We start from the raw sequence: 13,521 nt of genomic DNA on the forward strand, positions 1-13,521 counted from the left end.
ATTTATAAAAGCTATGTCCTAAATGAATTAAGGCCTAATCTTTATTAATTAAGGCCCTGTCTGTGAAACCAGGCCATAGGATATTTAACATTTATTCTTTTCTGAATGTGCTTATTTTGGATCAAATTCAATGATGCAATATATATATATATATATATATATATATATATATATATATATATATATATATAACCTGTTCTTCATCTGTCTGATAAAATTCAAAACTTCTGGTTTTGGCAGCACCGTGAAACGAAGTACATGGTGCTTTGTACCAGACCATGACACACATGACAGTAATACGGCAGAGCGTGAGCGGCTTGACAAATCTCTCAGATTGCTAAGATGTCAAAATGAGTAATTGTGAAAGACTGAGAGTTTATATCCAGTGCCATATGTTGATTGATGTAAAAGTACATGGTTTGGCAGATTTATTTGCTTGAGCTTCTGAATTTATGTTAACTTAATTTATGCTTGACTTAAAGTTCACCCAAAAATGAAAATTGTGTCATAATTTACTCGCTCTCAAGTTGTTCCAAACCTGTATGAATTTCTTTCTTCTGCTGAACACAAAAGAAGATATTTTGAAGAATGTCGGTAACCAAACAGTTGATGGACCCCATTGACTTCCAAAGTATGGGGAAAAAATACTATGAAAGTCAATGGAGTCCAATCAACTATTTGGTCACTGACATTCTTCAAATTATCTTCTTCTAAATATTCTTCTAAATTCATACAGGTTTGGAACAACTTGAGCATGAGTAAATGATGACAGAATTTTTTTTTTTGGGTGAATTATCCGTTTAAATGGCAATATCTGCACCTGTTGTGACAGTGAAATTATGTTATGTTAAAATATATTGTTTAATGTTGGAACTGGCTAATCTTTTATAAACATATTGCTTATGTAAAAACTGGATGATCTCAAATTGATCTATGTAGATTCTGTTTATTAATGGACCATTTTCACAGAAAGTCTCCTTTTTTGCAAAGTCATGGAAATTCAACAGTGGAATTTTTCTTCCAGTTTTTTTAGCATATTTCTTAATTGCATCCATGTTCCAAACCTGTTGTATTGACAGTATAAACATAATTTAAATAATATTAATGTATTAAAATAATGGTCAAAATTAAGATACATTTATAGTAAATCAGAGCTGTCATGTCAACAAGACAGGGTCAAAGGGTAAAAAAAAAATGGCTCCAATACTAAACCATGGAGAAAACAATTAATGGTTTAAAAATATGCATCATAGACCATGCTGCCTTTGACTTTGTCTGACCATAAAAGTTTGTAGTGTCTGGCAGATAAGATTTGGAGACAGTTCAGCATTTATGGAGAGAGATAAATGTTGTAAAACTCAGAGGAACAATAATTTGATGACTATCACCTTTTTGCCTCAGACTGTTATGCTCTAATAGTAGAGTTTATGGAGGTGTTGAAGCTAGAGAGTGTTTATAGCCTGACCTCTAGTGGCGCGATTCTTTTTGGCCATTGACATTTAATACTAGATCTTTCTCTTGATTCCTTTCTCATGATTTAGTACTTGATTAATACATTATTTATAATGTCCTCCTTAACAACACTAGAGAATGGGATTTATTTACAGGTAATATTTTAATAAAACTGCAAACAAAAGATCACAGCAGATGCTAAATCATACAGATAGACCCTATATCACATAATGTAGGCTCATAGTACAGAAATTTAATTTCTAGGTATTTTACACTTAAAGCCCTGTTTTCAGATCGTTTCTGATGAAATAGAACGGTTAAGATTGAAATTTGGACACATGCTGCTGTCCCGAGAATTATGCTCACAGAAAAATCGCTGCAAAAGATGCTTTCCAACAGGTTTTATCGTAGTTTTTGTCCAACTCCATTGACTTGTATTGGATGTGCTGTGAGGTATGGTATTACTCCGCTATCCGCTATAGTTCTAAGTCGCTAAGCTCTCAACGGAACAATGTACGGGTGTGAGGTGTTTGGAAAAATAGGTCCACAGTTTTACAACGAAAATCAGTGAACACCCCTGACCGCTCGGTGAGTTTCACGTCTTTGTAAACGAAAGTTCGAAAGGGTGCTACTACAGAAACCGAAAATTCTCGGGCCAGCAGCATGTGTCCAAATTTCAATCTTAACCGTTCTATTTCATCAGAAACGATCTGAAAAAAGGGCTTTAAGTAAAATACCGAACTTGTCCTTTAACACAAGTTACATTTATATGCAAGACATTTTCACAATATTTTTGTATGATCCACCGTGATTGTGGCAAATATACTACAGAGGTAGAAAAGCAGCTATAGGATCTGAGGAGGTGAAAATATAACAGTTGAGATGATGATGGACATACAGTACAAGTGAAAATATATTGAGATACTGTGTTTTATACATTTTCAAAAACACACATCCAGCACACACACGCACGCGCACACACACACACACACACACACACACGGTTTTGTTATCTTTGTGGGGATTCTCCTTAGGCGTAATGATTTTTATACTGCACAAACTGTATATTCTATCCCCTTACATTAGCCCTACCCCTAAACCTACACATCACAGAAAACATTCTGCTATTTTACATTTCCTATAAAACATCATTTAGTATGTTCATTAATCAATTTCCCTCGTGGGGTCCACTGGCTAGTCTTCACAATGTAGGTGATTTCACGTTTTACTATCCTTGTGGGGACATTTGGTCCTCACAATGTAATATAAACCTGCACACACACACACACACAAAGAGAGAGAGAGAGAGAGAGAGAGAGAGAGAGAGAGAGAGAGAGAGAGAGAGAGAGAGAGAGAGAGAGAGAGAGAGAGAGAGAGAGAGAATTAGTCAAGGAATAGGTCAAGTTTCCTCTTGATGTTGTCGAAGGCATCTTTGCCCATATAATCAACGTGACCTTCCTCCCACATGCGCCGGCGCTCCGAGTCTTCCTCCTCTGTCTCAGCAGCGATCTACAATGGGACCATATTCAGATAGAATCCATCTTCAGTTACAATATTACTATCAAAATCATAATGATAAGTTTGTAGTTCTTCATGAAAAAAAAAAAAAAAAAACTTATTTATTCTGCAAATTCAAATCTAATAACTGCTCTAATAAGCCACCATTAGATGGCAGTATATACACTGATATTTGCAAGAAAAGAAAACCCATCTCAAACCTTATTATGTGAAGCAGTGTTATTTTAGCATTATTGAGATACTATTACAGTTTTTATTAATATTTTGAATTAGTTTTTATTTTTATATTTTCCGTTTCCAATGTAAAAAAAACTATTTTGTGCGCAATTTTTATTAGTTTAAAAAAAAATGTCTATAGTTTTTATTCCAGTTTTATTTTTGGTTATTCTAGTATAGACATCAAGTTAAATAAAATAAAAAATATATATATATTTTTTAAGTTGACGTTTAATTCAAATAAAGAAAAAAAGTTTTAGTTAACTGTAATGCAAATATGTAATGCACATATGTAGATACATATTTAGGGAAATAGTGACATCTATAGATAAAATGTACAAAATTATTATTATTATTATTTTATTTATTTTTTTTTTTTTTTTTGAGCAGAGCTCATATTCGAGTATCTTGGAAATAAGTAATAATTATAATTATTATTATTTTTTTTATTTTTTATTTTTTTTGAGCAGAGCTCATATTCGAGTATCTTGGAAATAAGTAATACTTATAAAGTATAAATGATAAAAAATTATAACATCAAAATCAAAGTATTTTTTCCCATAAGTTAGGCACATTAGCTTATTTTCATACATACAGCTTTTCCAGTGCCTACGGCAGAATCATCAGCAGTCTCTGGATCTTTGTGTTCAGTCTCTTGCTCAGATGGAGGGCTGACTATTATAGGGGTCTCTTCAGTCTCCCCACCAGACAGGACATCAAAGAGAATATTCTGAGAAGACAGGATAGAGAAATAAGTAAGTAAATAAATAAATAGGCCTTCTCCTAAAACACTAGATAAAATACTTCACAATCACAATGTATGCAATAAATGATTTTGGAGGTGGGGGGTGGCACTTAGATGTGGTGGACAAGATATGAAAAACCAAACAATAGTTTCTTAACTTTGCCTTGACTGAAGACTTGATATTGTATTTTTTTATTCATAATTATTTTTATTTTTTTTAAACAAATAAGGGGCAGCTGAAGGGAAACATAAATGTAGCATAAATGCTAAATGTAATGAATTTAATTTGATTTATTTGAGCATTAGATTCTTGTGAAGTAATGGAATGTGTGTACTGGATCAAACAAAAACTGTTCTGGAACATAAACAAGAAATGGAATGGATTGACACCAAACTGCCAAAAATGTTATCCTTTTCTTTTAAATCAAAAGTTCTGGTCCATTTTAATCCCTGGGTCTTTGTATTACATTTAAACTAATATCTTCACATTCATTGTGTTTTTGCAACTATCTGAACTGGTTTGTGTTCTCTTTGTGTTGGGGTGAGTCACTGTTGGGTGTGTCACTGGATTTGTCTAAAAGCCCAGAGGGCACAATACTTTTAAAGGAAGTAGAGTTGATTCAGAGACAGACTCAGAGTGAGAGATGATTCAAGACTGAATAATGTTGAATAATGACTGAATAATTCAGTTATTCAAACCTCCATTTCTCTGGAAGGACAGCTCAACCTATCACTTATCATTTCCTCAGATGTTTTAGATGAAATGATTGTCAGTGAGTCCAAAGTCAGATCTTGGAGAGGTGAAGAAAGTCTCATCTCTCTGTGGAGGGCTTCAGTGCTGCTCTTTTGGCTTTGTGTTGGAGTTGGATGTGTCTGTGAAGAATCCAACTGCTGCACTGACTGCAAACCAAGAAAAAGATCACAGATGACTCACAAATGGAATATATTTTATCATTAGGTCTATTAAATAAAATAATTATGCTAATGGGTTTTAAAGGGAAAATCTAACCAAAAATGAAAAGTCTGTCCATCATTTACTCACCCTCATGTCGTTCCAAACCCATATGACTTTGATTCGTCAGTGGAACATAAAAGAAGATATTTTGAAGAATGTTGGTAACCCAACAGTTTACCACTGACCTCCACTGTATGGACCAAAAAATACAATGAAAGTCAATGGCAACCGAACGCGCTGGGTTACCAACATTCTTCAAAATATCTTATTTTATGTTTCTCTGAAGTAAGAAAGTTATACAGTACGGGTTTGCAATGACATAAGGGTGAGTAAATGATGACAGCATTTTATTTGTTTGGGGTGGACTATCCCTTTAAAGGTTCAATGGAAGTAACACTGCTATGTACAACATGAAAAACAAAATATCTGTTTTTGAGTGTAGTCTTACATAGTCTTCAGTCTTGTCATCCTTCTTGTCATCCTTCTTGTCATCCTTCTTATCATCCTTCTTAACTTGTAGCTGGTTTTGACTGTAGTACTCCGCCCACCATAAATGCATAAATTGTGCAAAGTTCTTGTTGGAATCCCTAAAAGATGACTCACTGGCAGCCTGTGGATTATATGAATGATGCCAGGGCTTGATCCCACCCAAGAAGTGGAAAATTTTTGCATGGTGGCCATACCTGTACAAAACCAGAATGCTTATTTGTCCTACTTGTGTATGTATTTAATGTGGTATATGATTACTTAATAAACATTACACGTTACACAAATAAATAACACCATCAATTATTGGCATACATACCTGTATAATAAGATATAGTGTGAAAACTAACTTACTGCTGAAATGCTGGCAGATAAGTGTAGACAGCACTGGCTGTGAGGTTGTACACAAATGGTAAATGCTTCCTGATATCTTTCACTGCCCAGTCACTGAAGAAAGTGTTTAAAACACCCTGGTCTCCTCCTATACATGACGGGTTATATCATATTAATGTCATTAATAGATTTATATTTGACAGTACTATAGTACAGTGAGTGAGTTGAGTTGAGTTGAGTTGATTGGAGTGAGTGAGTGAGTGAGTGAGTGAGTGAGTGAGTGAGTGAGTGAGTGAGTGAGTGAGTGAGTGAGTGCGTGAGTGCGTGAGTGCGTGAGTGAGTGAGGTGAGTGATTGGAGTGAGTGAGCTGAGTGAGTGAGTGAGTGAGTGAGGTGAGTGATTGGAGTGAGTGAGTGAGTGAGTGAGTGAGTGAGTGAGTGAGTGAGTGAGTGAGTGAGTGAGTGAGCTGAGTGAGTGAGTGAGGTGAGTGATTGGAGTGAGTGAGCTGAGTGAGTGAGCTGAGTGAGTGAGTGAGTGAGTGAGTGAGTGAGTGAGTGAGTGAGTGAGTGAGGTGAGTGATTGGAGTGAGTGAGCTGAGTGAGTGAGCTGAGTGAGTGAGTGAGTGAGTGAGTGAGTGAGTGAGGTGAGTGATTGGAGTGAGTGAGCTGAGTGAGTGAGTGAGTGAGTGAGCTGAGTGAGTGAGTGAGTGAGTGAGTGAGTGAGTGAGTAAGTGAGTGAGTGAGTGAGTGAACGAGTGAGTGATTATGTGAGTGTGTGAGTGAGTGCTTGAGTGAGGTGAGAGAGTTGAGTGAGTGAGTGAGTGAGTGAGTGAGTGAGTGAGTGAATGAGTTGAGTGAGAGAGGTGAGTGAGTGAGGTAAGTTGAGTGAGTGAGTTAGTTGAGTGAGTGAGTGAGTGAGTGAATGAATGAATGAGTTGGGTGAGAGAGGTGAGTGAAACACAGAGATGCCGACAATGAGAATATCCGTCATCTCTATCACTGAAAACTTAACAATATAGGAATACTTTAAGAAAGAAAAAAGAACAAAACACAATAAGTCAACTCAAGAAAATTGAAGAATCCTTAGAATCCAACCACTTCTGGAAACGTTGGAATCCACTAAACAAATCTTACCATCAAGAACTAGCCATCCAGAATGGAGATGTTTGGATAAACCACTTCTCCAACCTATTTAGTAATATAAACAAAAATCAGGAACAAAATGCCCTGTACGACAAACTGAGGGTTTTAGAATCAACCATCAAAGACTACCAGAACCCCTTAGACTCTCCAATTACACTAGCCAGACTAGTATTAGACAAAATACTAACCCTGAAATCGCAAAAAGCCTGTGGTGTCGATGGCATCCTAAATGAAATTATTAAATACACAGACCACATATTCAAATTAGCCATCCTCAAGCTCTTCAATATCATCCTGAGTTCAGGATACCCTATAACTACCATGGTATATGTGTAAACAGCAACCTAAGCAAAATTTTCTGCAACATCCTAAACAGCAGACTAGCCCATTTTCTCAGAGACAGAAATGACCTGAGCAAGTGTCAAAATGGCTTCCAACAAAAATATGGCACATCAGACCATATATACACTCTCCATGCCTTAATCGATAAGCAAACCAATCAAAACAAAAGTAAAATTTTCTCATGCTTTGTTGACTTCAAAAAAGCTTTTGACTCCATTTTGCATGAAGTTCTTTTTCTTCAATTAATCCAGTGCGGCATCGGAGGAAAAACATATGACATCATTAAATCAATGTAAACAAACAACAAATTTGCAGTTAAAATTGGTAACAAACACACAAAATTCCTCCCTCAGAGTCGTGGAATGAGACAGGGCTGCAGCTTAAGTCCGTGTTCAATACATAAATGAGCTAGCGAGGGCTCTGGATCAGTCTGCAGCACCTGGTCTTACTCTACTGGACACTGAAGTCAAATGCCTTCTGTTTGCTGATGATCTGGTGCTGCTGTCTCCCACTAAAGAGGGTCTACAGCAGCATCTAGACCTCCTGCACAACTTCTGTCAGTTATGGGCCCTGTCAGTTAACCCCAAAAAGACAATAATGATTTTTCGAAAAAGACCCAGGCGCCAAGACCAACATCATAGTTTTAAATTAGACAACATGCTCCTCGAACACACACATAACTCCACTTTATAAATATTAGCAACACAGGAAATTTTAACAAAGCTGTTAACGACTTGAGAGACAAGGCACGGAGAGCTTTTTATGCTATTAAGAGAAATATCCAAATTGACATCCCAATCAGAATCTGGCTAAAAATAATCAAAACAGTAATAGAGCCCATCGTGCTGTACGGGTGTGAAATCTGGGGCCCACTCACAAACCAAGAATTCACTAAATGGGACAAACACCCAATAGAGGACTCTGCAGACCGAAATTTGCAAAATCTTGCTACGAGTACAACGCAAAACCCCAAATAATGCCTGCAGAGCAGAATTAAGATTATACCGACTTATAATAACTATTCAAAAAAGAGCCATTAAATTCCATGCCCATCTTAAAAATAGTGATGAACAGACCCTCCACCACAAAGCCCTGACCTGCCAAGAGTTGAAGCCAGAGAAAAACGCCCTCGGCCGATTGGTCTTAGCGCTGACGTCACAAACTGACAATAAAAACATAGCCAGACCAAACCAAATAATTCAAACATAAAAAGAAAAATACCTACAACATTGGACAGACGCAACATCCCAACAAAGTGAATTGGAATGCTATTTGGCCCTAAACAGAAAACATGAATTGGCAGGAAACCTAAACTGAGTGACCCTAAACTGAGAAAAGTCCTGAGCATGTACAGACTCAGTGAACACAGTCTGAGCATAGAGACAGGCAGACACAGACAGACCTGCCTGCCAAAGGAAGAGTGGCTGTGCCCTCACTGCACAGAGAATCAAGTGGAAACAGAGCACCACTTTTTGACATCCTGCACTTATTATACAAACATTAGGGACACTTTCTATCCCCATTTCACAACCAACCAGAAAGACTTCCATCAGAAAACAAATATGGACAAACTCCCATACCTGCTAGGAGAAAGCCCAGCAAGCTCAAACCTGACTGCAAGGTATGTGAGGTCATGTCCCGATAAAAGAGCCTCCAGCGGGACAGAGCTACCAACACTCACTATATGCCTAGAGACACTGTTATAAATATTTATATTGCTATGTTTATTTTCATGTAAAATTTGTATTTGAATTTATTTATTTTTTCTATTATTATTAATTGTTTATTTTTATTGTATATTGTACAGTGAGTGAGTGAATTGAGTGATTGGAGTGGGTGAGTGAATGAGTTAAAATTAAAATTATACAATTCAATAATAAAACCAATTATTGTATATGGATGTGAAAAATGGGGATCAGTACCTAATGTTAAAAACTGGGATAAAACTTAAGTAGAAAAACTACAATTGGAAATAGTCAAAAACATTCTAAGGGTTCACAGAAGCATGTCCAATGACGCCTGCAGGGCTGAATTAGGCTTGTACCCACTGAACATCAAGATCCAGAAGAGATGTGTTCAGTTCTGGCATCAACTCCATCAGTCCAATCCGGATTCAGTCCAATATAAAGCCCTCCTCGCCAGTGAAACCTCAGCGGAATCTTATCCTCTAAACACACTCGCTCAACTCCCGATTGACTTCAGCTACAACCCCAAAACTATTATTAAAGAAATCGACAAAAATCTAAAAGACACTCATGATGAATCACTAAAAGCACATTTTGACCTCCAAAATAAACTCCAATGTTACTCGACCCTAAATAGAATCACTAAATTGGCCATTTATCTAGTAATTAAACAATTTAAAGAAAGACAAATCCTCTCCAAATACAGATTAAGTGACCATGATCTAGAAATAGACATAGAGAGGAAGACATAGGCAATGGACAGAGAGAGAGAGAGAGAGCAGAGGATCTGTAGACACTGTGATCTACAGCAAACAGAGGATAAGAAACTTTCTACTCATCTGTACTAAATATATCAATGTAAGATAAACTTTTCTGCCCAGATTTGAAACATTGATTCCATCCTTCATTGAACTGAGTGATACTGAGAAAATGCCCTTCATACTTGGAGAAGATGATAGCACAGTTGCACTAGCTGCAAAATGTCAGAGACGGTTAACTCCCTAGATAGACCCGCTTTATTTATTAATTTATTAAGATAGATTGTATTTATTTATTTACTATGCTACATATGACATGATATATATATGTTTTGTTTGTTTGTTTGTTTTATTATTTATATATAATATGTTAATGCTTTGGCAACATTGTGATACACAGTTATGCTAATAAAGCTCTTTTGAAATTGAGTTGAGTGAGTGAGTGAGTGAGTGAGTGAGTGAGTGAGTGAGTGAGTGAGTGAGTGAGTTGAGTTGAGTGAGTGAGTGAGTGAGTGAGTGAGTGAGTGAGTGTGTTGAGTCGATTGGAGTGAGTGAGTGAGTGAGTTGAGTGAGTGAGTGAGTGAGTGAGTGAGTGAGTGAGTGAGTGAGTGAGTGAGTGAGTGAGTGTGTTGAGTCGATTGGAGTGAGTGAGTGAGTGTGTTGAGTCGAAGTGAGTGAGTGAATGAGTGAGTGAGTGAGTGAGTGAGTGAGTGAGTGAGTGAGTGTGTTGAGTCGAAGTGAGTGAGTGAGTGAGTGAGTGAGTGAGTGTGTTGAGTCGATTGGAGTGAGTGAGTGAGTGAGTGAGTGAGTGAGTGAGTGAGTGAATGGGTTGAGTGAGTGAGTGAGTGAGTGTGTTGAGTCGATTGGAGTGAGTGAGTGAGTGAGTTATGTTAGTTACAGTAATATTGTGAAATATTATTACAATTAAAACAACTGTTTTCTATTTGAACATATTCTAATATGTAATTTATTCCAAACTGAATTTTTAGCAGCCATTACTTCAGTCTTTGGTATCACATGATCCTTCTTAAGAAACATTTATTAGTATCAATGTTGTAAACAGCTGTGCTGTTATATAATATATATAATATAATATTTGATGATATAAAGTTAATTTTTAACTACATTTATTTAATATATACATTTTGGTAACACTTTACTTGAAGCATTATAATGCATTATATATTTTCATAAATAATTGTAAAACCAAAGTTTTAACCAATGTATTATTTGCAGATTCCTTATTTTCCCAGATCCCAGATATAATTCCCAGATTCCTTGAGAACACATGTTGTCATATGTTTTAATGCATTATACTTTGTAAAGATGTAACAATGACTAGATTAGTATTATGGATTATAAGTGTGTGTAAAATTATTAATGAGATCATATAATGCATTATAAGGTGCATTACAAGGTATAATTACTGCATTAATAATACTTTTATAATGCATTATATAAATGCAAATATATATATTTGGTAACACTTTACTTAAAGCCCTTATATATATATATATATATATATAAGGGCTTTAAGTAAAGTGTTACCAAATGGTAGTGTATATGTGATGCTCCTGTTGTTGCTTTTAAAGATAAAAAAATACAAATGTGACAAAACAGCATTTGAGGCTAATTAAAGTTCCAACGCGCATTGGTCACATCCGATTTAGACTGAACTTTAAAGATCTTAATGTAATATACACTAAATATAACCGAGTGACTCACCATCAAAGCTGCCGTGTTGTGCAGCGTGTTCCAGTATTTGTGTATGGGTATTCAGGGAGGGCCTGAACACAAATACCCCAGAGTTGAAGCAATCCGGCCAGCCTGTATCAGGTGCAGCAGACAATTCTTCATATTCAAACAGCTTATCAACATTACACAGTACCTGCGGCACAGAATAATATAACAGCCTAGTTGTGGGGCCATCAACTTATAAATTATCCTCAAAGTATGTACCTGCACTGTAACATATGCAGCCCGTGGCACTTTATTTATTATTGCATATTGTGCACATAATATTTAGTTATGTATTCTGTGTGTTCCTAAAGCTTTGAACACCTTGGTGTACTTTAATGGCCATCTTTACTTTCATTTATCAGAACAGAATCAATTACTCACAAGTGTGTCTGCATCCAAGAACACACACTTGCTGAACTGTGTAAGGGTCCAGCAGTGGAGTTTGGTGAAGGTGACCCCTAGTTCAGGACGTCCCAGCCAGGTGAGATGTGCCTTGTCTCTACTGTCCAACACATCTACCACGACAACTTCATCAAACACGTCCTCCAGGGTCAATCTAGAAGAATGCATAAAAATCAATGAGGCAAAAAAAAAGTCAAAGACAATCCAAGATAGATGAGAAGCAACCCAAAGAAAGATTAATGTTGCACTGGGACTGAATTTGAAAACTATTACAGACTTAATAGTACCATGCATGGGAAAGAATTACCCTTTTGAAAGTCATATTATAAAGCTAAATGTACAGAAGGAGCTTAATCACTCTTCATGGCCCTCACTTCTGAAGTTTGTCAGGAAAGGATTGATGTTATTTCAGAATTAATAGTGGAGCACAGTTGCTCACTCACCTTCCTACCCTAGAAACATTGGGGGAAACCATCACCACTAACTTCCTTGATGTTCCATGTCTGCGCAAACTTTTGCCTACCACTATACATCCCATGCAATAGGCATCTGTAGTGGCCAGGGTCACAAAGGCCTGATCCTCTGAGAGAAAGAGACACATAAAATACCAGACAGAAATAGTAAACAGAGGACAATAGTGCAACAAATGTGCTTTGGACCAATACACAACACACTGTAAAAACTTTTTTTGAAGTTGTAAAGTGTTTTATTTGAAATGATCATGATCTTAATTAATTTTTTTTAACTAAACTTCGGACTTGAATGATATTAACTTTGTAGCCTTAATGGACCAGATATTAGTTAAGGAAAAACAGCCAACAAGTGCTAAGCACACATCTGAATAGTAGCCTAGTCATTAAAAAAGAAGAAGAAATATGTGTTGACTGGCATATGGTGGGTTTCAAAAAGCACACAAGGTTTCGAGTTCTCTCAATGACCCATTACATTCGCCCGCCATTGTGAGCTAGTTACTGATATAGCCTGCACAAGATTTCACCTCAGTTGTTTTCCTTTGTCCTCCTGACTCCCTGGCAGGCAAAAGGAGCAGATGGCAAAATGACACAACTGGATGACATGGTCAGTGACTGAACTTGAAATGAACAGGCTTGATATGCAAATAGAGTGCTCAAGTTACTATACTGTTGACAGCACTTTGAATACACAATTTCTCTCAAAACAACATTAGCCTATTATATCTAAGTTTGTTGGTTTATGTAAAATCACACCGTCCTTCCCCAGTTAATAATTAAGTCAGCTCGAATACATTGTTACTCGGTCTAGACATTTGGACGTAAACATATTAGAAGGGTCAGCTTACCCGACGTCATTTCTCAGTCTGATTTTTATGTCGCTCTTAGGAGTAACGAGGGGAAATCTTTATGGAACAAGTGCTTTAAAGTAAATGGCAGTGTTTAAAACAAATGATTAAAAGTCGATGAAACGATAGTCGAGCAACCACAGGTCTTTCTTCAAACAGCATGCAGCGCTGCCTTTAGTCAACGTTCAATGACAAGTAAAAAAAAAAAAGGTTTGATATAACGGTATTGCGACAGCGGTCATTCAACCCCCGCTACCACTGGACATAGAATGAGAATGAGTATCATAATGATGCTACCATTATCAATAATTGGGTCATTAAACTTATTACAAGATTTAAACACTGAAAATTAAATGAAGGAAAACAATCTCGGCGCCGTATTAAAGATCAAAATATGCCGTTACTGTATAAGCAACATCAAAATACAGA

General features: G+C 36.6%; 1 protein-coding gene across 2 annotated transcripts; it reads right to left on the minus strand.

Moving 5' to 3' along the window:
* Positions 1-1,199: 1,199 nt before the first annotated feature.
* Positions 1,200-13,304, minus strand: gyg2 (glycogenin 2). Of its 2 annotated transcripts, XM_084395606.1 has the most exons (9): positions 13,093-13,304; positions 12,218-12,356; positions 11,754-11,928; positions 11,358-11,520; positions 5,727-5,853; positions 5,335-5,569; positions 4,631-4,831; positions 3,782-3,916; positions 1,200-2,961 (listed from the first exon to the last, which is right to left on the minus strand). In XM_084395606.1, the coding sequence occupies exons 1-9, from the start codon at positions 13,100-13,102 to the stop codon at positions 2,836-2,838; spliced, it is 1,311 nt and encodes a 436-aa protein (XP_084251732.1). In that variant the 5' UTR covers positions 13,103-13,304; the 3' UTR covers positions 1,200-2,835. The 2 variants fall into 2 exon arrangements, with proteins under 2 accessions (XP_084251732.1, XP_084251731.1); XM_084395605.1 differs by lacking the exon at positions 13,093-13,304 and having other exon boundaries at positions 12,218-13,067.
* Between the last annotated feature and the right edge of the window lie 217 nt (positions 13,305-13,521).

Source organism: Rutilus rutilus (genome assembly GCF_951802725.1).
Source record: "Rutilus rutilus genome assembly, chromosome: 2".
Classification (NCBI taxonomy): Eukaryota; Metazoa; Chordata; class Actinopteri; order Cypriniformes; family Leuciscidae; genus Rutilus; species Rutilus rutilus.

Excerpts from the sequence above, each read along its gene's own strand:
- gyg2 (XM_084395605.1), bottom strand. The coding sequence starts at position 12,375 with ATGTGTCTCTTTCTCTCAGAGGATCAGGCCTTTGTGACCCTGGCCACT. Across the intron at positions 11,521-11,753 it reads TCTTGGATGCAGACACACTT|GTACTGTGTAATGTTGATAA; the intron begins GTGAGTAATTGA and ends TCTGTGCCGCAG. Across the intron at positions 5,570-5,726 it reads TATCTGCCAGCATTTCAGCA|GTATGGCCACCATGCAAAAA; the intron begins GTAAGTTAGTTT and ends GGTTTTGTACAG.